The sequence below is a fragment of the Mirounga leonina genome, unplaced genomic scaffold, assembly GCF_011800145.1.
Source record: "Mirounga leonina isolate KUSES-001 unplaced genomic scaffold, KU_Mleo_1.0 Mir_115, whole genome shotgun sequence".
NCBI lineage: Eukaryota > Metazoa > Chordata > Mammalia > Carnivora > Phocidae > Mirounga > Mirounga leonina.
In genome coordinates, this window is record NW_023270268.1 from 64792505 (window position 1) to 64801680 (window position 9176).

Consider the following 9176-nt stretch of genomic DNA (forward strand, 5'->3'; position numbering starts at 1 on the left):
AATATATGCCTTCAAACCTAACTACCTTTTCCAATATTTTCATTTTTATTTCCGGAAAAGAAAGTTTTACCATCATAACAGTTAGGTCATAAAAATATACTTATAAAGCTGATTTCACTACTCCTCTAGTGATATTTTACCCCACACCTACTCAATACATTGGCTCTTTTGAGCCAATATTTTCAGAAAATGCTAATATGTTATGTGTTATATTAAGACCTCCTTCCCAGTCTACAAATAAGCAGACGCATTTGGGCAAATTTCACAAGATTTTTATCTGTATTTGACCTTACAGAGGGTTCCAGTATTCATTCCAAACAGTATCTGACCAGTTTAAGGCAGCAACCTTGAGCACAGTTAATGTCACAACCTAGAAGATCACATGATTGGCAATGTGAATTGAATTCAATTTCTTACGTTTTATTGATGCCTTCATCCGCTATTCATGTATTTAATGTTTTCTATCTCATTATTCACATTTAGTATGATCCCCTATACTAAAACTAGTTAATAGAACACAGATACAGGACCATAAGAAAAAGAGAAGGCAGGGAGGGTCTAGCATTTACTCTGTGATCACTAATGGCTTCCATGCTAAGTGTGCAACCAAATTTCATAATCAGTTTTTAACGCTAAGCCCAAATATCACTACAAATACTGGTTTTCATAATCAGTTTTTAACGAGCCCAAATAACACTACAAATACTCGCGTTTGAATCAGAAGAGGAAAGACATCACATAGATACCAAAAATAGAGTGAACACTGAAAAATTACTTCCTCATGTGCCAAGCGCTTTACATGCATTATTTTGGATAATCCTCACAACATTCCTACAGAGCAGGTACTGTTACTATCTCCATTTTGCAGAGGCAGAATTTGAGGTTTAGGGAGATTAGACCGGCTTCTCCTCAGACCAGATGGAGCAGCTCCACCGGAGGTTTAAGCAGCTAAGTGGAGACCGGCCCACCATTCGCAAGGAGAACTTCAACAACGTCCCTGACCTGGAGCTCAACCCAATCCGATCCAAAATCACCCGTGTCTTCTTCGACAACAGGAACCTGCGCAAGGGGTCCCGCGGCCTGGCTGATGAGATCAACTTTGAGGATTTCCTGACCATCATGTCCTACTTCCGACCTATAGACACCACCATGGACGAGGAGCAGGAGCAGCTGTGCCGGAAAGAGAAGCTGAGATTTCTGTTCCACATGTATGACTCGGACAGCGTCGGCCGCATCACCCTGGAAGAATATCGAAATGTGGTGGAGGAGCTGCTCTCCGGAAACCCGCACATGGAGGAGTCAGCCCGCTCTATCGCTGACGGGGCCATGATGGAGGCGGCCAGTGTGTGTGGGGGGCAGATGGAGCCTGACCAGGTGTATGAGGGGATCACCTTCGACGACTTCCTGAAGATCTGTCAGGGGATAGACATCGAGACCAAGATGCACGTGCGCCTCCTTAACATGGAAACCATCGCCCTCTGCCACTGACCCGCCTGCCCCCCGAAGCTGTGCTGTCCCCGCAGCACCTGAGGCCGCAGGTGTCCTTCAGCCAAGGCTCTTGTAAATAGTCCCCAGTCCTCCGCTGTCTCGTTTTCCCTAAGGTGTGGTACGTGGAACTTCGCTGTTTTTATCTCTAATAAAAAAAGAAAATGGTTGGTTTGTTAAAAAAAAAAAAAAAAAGTTTGTAAGTAACACAAACCAGGCAATAAGAAAGTCAGTGAAGATCCAGGATTCAAACTCAGGCAATTTGATGCCAGAGTCCCAGCTCTTAACTGCGTACCAACAAAAAAAGAAAAACATAAAAAACAAAACTTCTTGCTTTCATTGCTTTTGGCATCAAATGGTATAGGATGGATTTATTTCCCTCAGGGGGTTTGACTGGGAAAGTGGGAAAAATGGGCAAGAGGAGTGTGGCTTATTTGCCTGTATTTACAGATTGTGGTAAATGCTATTTGTAAGGCAGTTCTATTTTATTAAAATTCTTAGGTTTTTTTTGTAAGACTAACTCATAAAAATGAGATAATAGTGCCCAGTTGAAAAGTGTAGCTGTGAAAAGAATACTGAAAAACCTATTTAAAATTAATCTCATACTATAAATACCAAATATTAGAAATGAAAAACATTCAGTCATTATTACCTTTAGGGTTCTGATAGTAACCTCAACTGATGCATTTAGAAAGTGATTCCCAGAGGCTTGGGATATAAGAAAGTATACAAAACTTTATATCTGTAAATTATAATAAACAGCTTTATCACGTTATCTTTATTTCTTTTTAAAAAGTTTGATTCTGCAGTTTTTATAATGATGCCCTGTATCAGGCTACCTCAATTGTATAGTCTCATGAAAATTGAAAGGATTCAATTAGGTACTTTTATTGATGTTGGAATAGACCCTCATTTTTCATTTTTCCTAGAAAATTCTAGTGAATTTTAGAAATTTCAGAGAACTTTCATAGGATTTAGGATTTAGGATTTAGACAAACTTGGATACGGTAGATCTTTCACCAAGAATCAGATGCATGTTTTAGTTGAATGAAATTTCACTTTCCTAGGAGCAATACTGAAATCTACTATTTGTCAACACATCACCTAAAGGTTACTTTAAAAAAAGAAAAAAATGACAAGATGGACTGAATTCTTAAACTGTCAGAAAAATGTGGTACTAAGTTCCTTCTAAGAAAAAATGATATGTCATAGGGAAGATTATTTTTAAAGATCTGATCACATATGCTGGAATCTTAGGTTTCTTATTTAGTGTTATTAATTAATTAATGAGTGATACTTCTGGGCAACCGCATTCTACGTGTGGGTTATTTTAAACTTCCTTTCTTTTACCTAAACTTTACAGATTAAAACATACATGATATTAAGAAATATGAGGCAAGAGTTCATGCCGTAAGAAAAAAACGACTTTTCTAGACTAAGCGTCACTGATTTCTTCTAGCGATTTCCCACTGGTGGATTTTTTGTTTCTATTATTACACGTTGCAATCGATTACTTTAATGTTTCTGTTGTCAGGGCCCTGCCCCCCAACTCACTTGCATTTAGAAATTCACACGTAGCAGCTGATCGGAGGTGGGTAGGTATAAACAATGTGGTATAGTGAGTCACACCCGTCACAAAAGCCAACACTGATAAGCTATGATGAATTAAAAAAGAAAAAAATCCCCTATCCAGGGGCAGAAGATGTGGGAACAGCCAGGGGGAAGAGGCCAAAGGCAGTGGCATTTCATCTACACTATTCCCACAAACGGGGGCTACAACAGACGCCACGATTCGGAGCTTACTCTGCCTCTGGCTGGTGGGAGTTTGGTAGCAACATACCTACCAAGGAACGAAAACTGAAGAGGCAGGCTAGAAGGCTCTTGCCTCTAACTCTGCGCTCTCAGTTACCAAGACGAAAACGCCTGCAAGGGGAGCATAATGACGCTGAGAACAGAGAAACTCAGCGCGTCCGCGGCCTCGCGGTTCGGCGGCCGGGCTGGGCTGTTCACTCACACGCTCCTCCGAGTGGTTTGGTGAACGTCACACGTGACGCCCGGAGCCCTTAACCCCTCCTGCCGCCTCCGGCGCTGCGGGCGGAGGAGGCTTGGCCGCGGCGGGAGGAGGAAGAGAGGAGGGCGGCACTTGTACAGGGAGGGACCACCACCAGCAGCACATTTGCCACAGCCGAACCCGCACCCCCGAAAGCCCACCCCACTGCGATCGCGGCTTGGGCCAGGGGGAGGGAGGGGTCGCACAGGGGAGGGGATGCTGAGCAATAAACCGGGAGAGGAAGGGGTGGCGGGGGAGGGAGTCCTGGCTCTGAGGGGGCAGGACGGGGTCTGAAAGGTGGGTCTAGCTTAATTCAGACTCCTGCTCCCGGCAACACCAAGGAGAGAGGGGGGAGAAGGAGAGAGGGTTGTGCTGTGTGTGTGCGCGTGTGTGTGCGTGTGTGCGCGCGTGTCTACAGGTAGCAGCGGCGGCGGCGGCGGGGACCGGAGCAGGGGACGATTTGCAGCCACCTCCCCGCCTGTGATTTTTGGAGGCGATTGCTCACTTAGCTGGCGAATCTGTACCCTCAGGAGATCGTCTCATCCTCTCCATTTCCACGCGTCTTAGGCGTCTTCAGTTGCAAGTGTGTGTTTTGGGTATTTTATTAATTTTTTTCTTCTCCCTCTAAATCTTCTCGGGAATTCTGCATATTGAAGCAGGTGGCTCCTGATAAGAAATCTTTGGATGTATTTGGCTTGCCAAGTTTTTCTCTTCCCCGTCCCCTCCCTCTTCAGAGGCATCTGTGGTGCTTTTCCTTTTGGATTTACATGCAGAAAACGTATATATGTTTATATACCGACCGCATAATATGTAAATACATATATGCGTGCCCAAGCGCTTGGTTTTCGTCTCTCTTCCCGACAAAGCGGAATGTTTTGGAGCCGATGGATAACGAGAACAGTATTAACATTCTTTTGAGCCTGTTTTTTAAAAAGGGGAAGGAGCGTGAAGGATTGTTTAACATTCGGCCATCGTTTGGCTGCACACTAAGCATCACGAACTATTTATGGTTGCAGATCAGGTGCAAACGGGGCTTAGAGAGAAAGGTAAGGGAGCTTTCTGCGTCCGCCGACCTCCGGCGTTTATCTTAATCCCGGAGATTGCCGAGAACTTCCTACTCCCGGCCTCTCCCTCCTTTTCCCCACCTTCCACCAACCATGCCCTGCTCACTTTCTTCTATACGCTTAACCCCTTTCCAGTTCCGAGGGGTTGGGGTGGGGGGGTGGGGTGGGGTGCTGAAGGTTTAATCGTCTGGTAGAGTTTAAATGCTTCTCTCTCTCTCTTTTTCCCAGCCGAGTAACTGAGTTTCCCAGACCCCCTTTAGCTGTTTTAGGAAACCCATTTTGTCTTTTTGAAAAATTATGCTACCTAGATAGCTGTTTTAAGTATCTCATGGTGCCAACCCTTCACCTCTATCCTCTGACGAAAATAAAAGCAATAAAAAATAATGAACTTTAATGAACTGGGTGGTTTCTTTAGCACTGGGGTTCATGGAACCTCCCAAACGCTTATTTTCATTTAAAAACAAACCAATACCTCAGGAGGAGTCCACGGTGGAGGAAATTCAGCTTCCGTTCTTGCATTAAGCCAATTCATTTTACTTGGAGGGTCCTTTACCAGAGTTGAGCGAGATGGAGCTGAGTCTAGTGCAGGAAAAACTACACGACACTAAATTCCTTTTTAGATCCACCCTTTACACCATGACCAGTCCCTGTTTAACTCCCTGTTCAGGGGACGCGTTTTCGGACTCGACCTTTGGGGAGAGGTGGAAACTTGCCCTTATTTTTACCTTCTCTCCCGCCAGCCCCCTTCCCCCTCCGCTCACCCTCTCTCGCCCTGGCAGTTTGTAAATTGCCCGTTTCGCCCACCCCTGCTGGTGGGTGTTTTCTGCTCTTCTCCACTCCTGCCCCCTCAGTCCTCTCTTCGTTGGCGCTTTCAGAGCAGATGCATCTTCTCTCTTCTTGGGCTCTCTCTCCCGCCTCTGCCCGCCCCCTCCCCCCGCCGGCCCCCGCGCTCCCCACCTGCCCCGGCGCTCCTCGCTCCTCCTCCCCGCCTCCCCGCCTCCCCGCGGCGCCTTGACCCTTCGATCCCGAGTCCCGGCCGGCGGGCGGGGGGCGTCGTGTCAGTGCGCCGACGACCCGGCGGCCGGCGCTGCGCGGAGCTGGTGTGAGGCGACACCGCAGGCAAGGCGAGCCGTTGTCGGGGGATGAGAGGCCGGGGGAGCCCGTCCGAGCCGGGGAGAGCGGAGAAAGCGGAGAAAGCGGGTGTGAGGCGCGCACGCTTCCCGAGCTCGGGCGGACGAGTGCAGTCGCCTCCAACGCCTTAGAGCGGCGCCCCAGTCACTGCAGCTCTTCAGCCTAGAGCTGTGCCCAGGGATCACAGAGACCGGGAGCCGGGATATCGGCAGAGAGGTACTAAAGCAATAAGGAAAAGATTACGAAAGAGCGGGGAGGGTTTGCTGGCGAAACACGGAGGCTGAGCAGATGGAGGAACAATGCCGCCTCCAGAAGAAAACCCTCGCCAGAAGCCCTGGCGGAGCGCAGAGGAGCTGCCCTCAGTCTCCTGCTCTTCCCAGGCCTCCGGCTAGTTCAGGGGGTGGTTCCGCCTCCTAGTTTGACAGGGATGGGAAAGTTGCTCTTCCCCGTATTTCCTGAGAAGTGGTTTTCAGACCTGCGTGGTTCAAGTCAAGATGTCACTCCCTGGATCCCCCGCGACGAGCAGCTAAGAGATTATGCATTATTGGGCAATAAACTCCCCCAGGAAGAGAAGGTAGTCCAAACATTGAAAAACCTTCTCCCTGGGCTACTGACCCACCAGCACAATGCTTTGTGAGTAGAAATGAAAAACCACCTGCAGTGAATTTAAAATTATTTAGGTTGAGATTTTGAGTTGGGAATAATTTATTCCAGAGGAGGTTGTTAGTGTGTTGTAGAGGGAAATTATGTGTCTAACATTCGATTCATTTGTGATCATTCTAAATTATGAGCAGTTGGCCTCCACGGAGGTATTTTACTATTTCCTTTTCATTTCCAGGACCATAGCGATACGTGTAGGATTTAGGAAACATGAATTCAGATAGCTAACGCTGTATCTTTTACTCTGCATTTTTATAGGTACTTAATATTCTCATTTTTCATACTGAAACTACAGTAGATTTTCGCTTAAATAAATTCTTATGCAGTATATGAAAATTACAGGGTCATAATGCATTCCTCCAAAATTAATTGTGCTTAATTATAAATAGGATCATAGATATAAAAATATCACTAAGGAAAGGTGTGGGTACATGTGTTTGAGTGTAAAAGCTTTAAAATGTCTCGGCATTTCAATCAGCCATTGCAACCTAGCAGAATACCAGCTTTTTAAATGAGCTCAGAAACAAGGGCCAGGGAAATATTTAAAATATTAAATGTTAAGTACAAAAACATTAAGTTTACTGTGCCCTAGGCAGAGAATGAATCTAAAGCTACCTGAGTGATTGAGTGATTTACAGAGAAAGTGGAAGTTAATCATTACTCAGGCCTTCTGATTACATGGTTTGATTAAAATAAGTAACTGTTTTCTGTAAGCCTGCTATTCTACAGCTAGTCTTTCCAATCCTCTTAACATAAGCAGAAATTGAGGGAGTCAGTCTTTCAGCAGACTACCCTAGAGTTCCTGCAGTGTGGGGTAAAGGAAAGCCTTCTTTAGCCCCTTCTTTCCACAGTCTCCCTCTCTTCACCCCCAGAGTACTTTCTGTCAATCTTATCTCTATTCCCATGGTGGGGTTTCATTTGTGAGAATTCTCTTTTATGTCTAGGTATAACATTTTCAAATGTAAATGTCTGAATTGTTTGAAATTGACAGTGGAATATATACTCACAGAAGGTAGGCAGAGAGCTCCATTTGCTGCAGGTAGAGTGCTTGAAGGCTTGATGACTCTTTGCAGGGCTGGTGACTTCCCTGACTTTCTAGAGTCTCTTCCAACTCTGAACTTTTCATATTTTTTTCCACTTTAATTATTTCCACATAGTTATCCAGGGGCAGGATCTACATCTTCCTTCAGATTTCCTTAAGTTAGTTAGGATTTTTTTTAACAGGATAATTAAATAGCTGTAACTAGAGAGTACAGATCTAAATCTCAGCTTTCTGAGTTAAAATTTTTTTTCCATATAAGTTTTAATGTTTTTGACAGCTTTGTTTGGGGTAATATTAATACAGATTTAGGTATGATTGACAAATGCCTCTCTGGGTTTCCATGTGTTGAAACAAATAATTTTGAACATTTTTAGCAAAGCATAGAAATCGTTTATTTCTAGAATCCCTTTTTATATTTTTACACAAAGGAATTATTTTATGAATTACCTAACAAATACTACTTTGTAGTTTTTGTAAGCAAAACACAGTTGGAATTAACAGGAAGATTTGAAATCACAACAGTTCAACCGTACACTTTTGTCACATTTTGAAGTATTTTGAAGTGAGGTTTGATGTCTGTTTCCATCTTATTTGATTGTAAATAGGAAGATTCCTCAGTTATATTTTAATTATTTGTAAATGGAATCACCCAAGTATAGTTTACCAAGCTTACTTTTTTTTCCTAAAATGCAGGTCTGGTCTTGTGGATCTCTTGTTAACAATGACTAATGGTTCCTTATAGCTTGGATGGTAGTGTCCCGAATGCAGATGGCTTTCAATTCTTTGTACAATTTACTCCCCTTTACTTTTTTGATTAAAATACCTTCCACCTAGAACTCCTCCCTACTTTTACTCTTTTTTTTTTTATTTTTTTTTATTTTTTTATTTTTTTAAAGATTTTATTTATTTTTATTTATTTGAGACAGAGAGAATGAGAGAGACAGAGAGCACATGAGAGGGGGGAGGGTCAGAGGGAGAAGCAGGCTCCCCGCCGAGCAGGGAGCCCGATGCGGGACTCGATCCCGGGACTCCAGGATCATGACCTGAGCCGAAGGCAGTCGCTTAACCAACTGAGCCACCCAGGCGCCCTCTACTTTTACTCTTTATTCCATTCTCAAGACTCTTGTTATTTTGCCCAATACTACATGCCATTTTATGCTTCTGTACTCCACTTACACCATTATTTCTTCATGGATTGCTTCCACGCATCCCTGACACACACACACACACACACACACACACACACACCCCAACTGTAGGACAGAATATTTTATTTCCTTAGAGTGGTCTTTCCTCCACCATCCTGCTTCGTTCCTGTATCCTTACTCTGAGCTTCCACAACACATTATTTATATATCAGGAGTAGCCCACCTATTACACTTCCTGATGCTTGGCTTCCTCAGTGGGTAGTAAGTTCCCAGAGGTAAAAATTCATACCTGATTTATGACTTTATTCAGAATGTTTAGCCCCATGTCTGAACATAAAGTAGACTATAAATGAATGTTAATGTAGGAATACAGTTGGCTATGAGGCAGCAGAAAACCTGGCTAACAGTGGTTTAAGCAAACAAGGGTTTATTTATCTCATATACTAAAAACTCAGGAAAAGAATTAGACTCCTTTCTTCATCTTGGTACTTTTCTTCTCATGGTCATAAGATCCCTGCTGTGCTTCTGGCATCATTTCTGCTTTTTAGGCCCAAAGAAAGATAACAAGAGTACTCTAGGTCAGGATTTCTCAAGTG

The 9176-nt window shown here is 44.1% G+C and overlaps 1 protein-coding gene across 1 annotated transcript; it reads left to right on the forward strand.

Moving 5' to 3' along the window:
* Window positions 1-815: 815 nt before the first annotated feature.
* LOC118000299 (calcineurin B homologous protein 3-like) lies at window positions 816-1490 on the forward strand. Its single transcript, XM_034989935.1, has one exon. It carries the CDS (start codon window positions 919-921, stop codon window positions 1486-1488), a length of 570 nt encoding a protein of 189 aa, XP_034845826.1. The 5' UTR covers window positions 816-918; the 3' UTR covers window positions 1489-1490.
* Window positions 1491-9176: the final 7686 nt, after the last annotated feature.

Bases quoted from the DNA above. Each gene is read 5' to 3' on its own strand.
- LOC118000299 (XM_034989935.1), top strand. From the start codon at position 919: ATGGAGCAGCTCCACCGGAGGTTTAAGCAGCTAAGTGGAGACCGGCCC.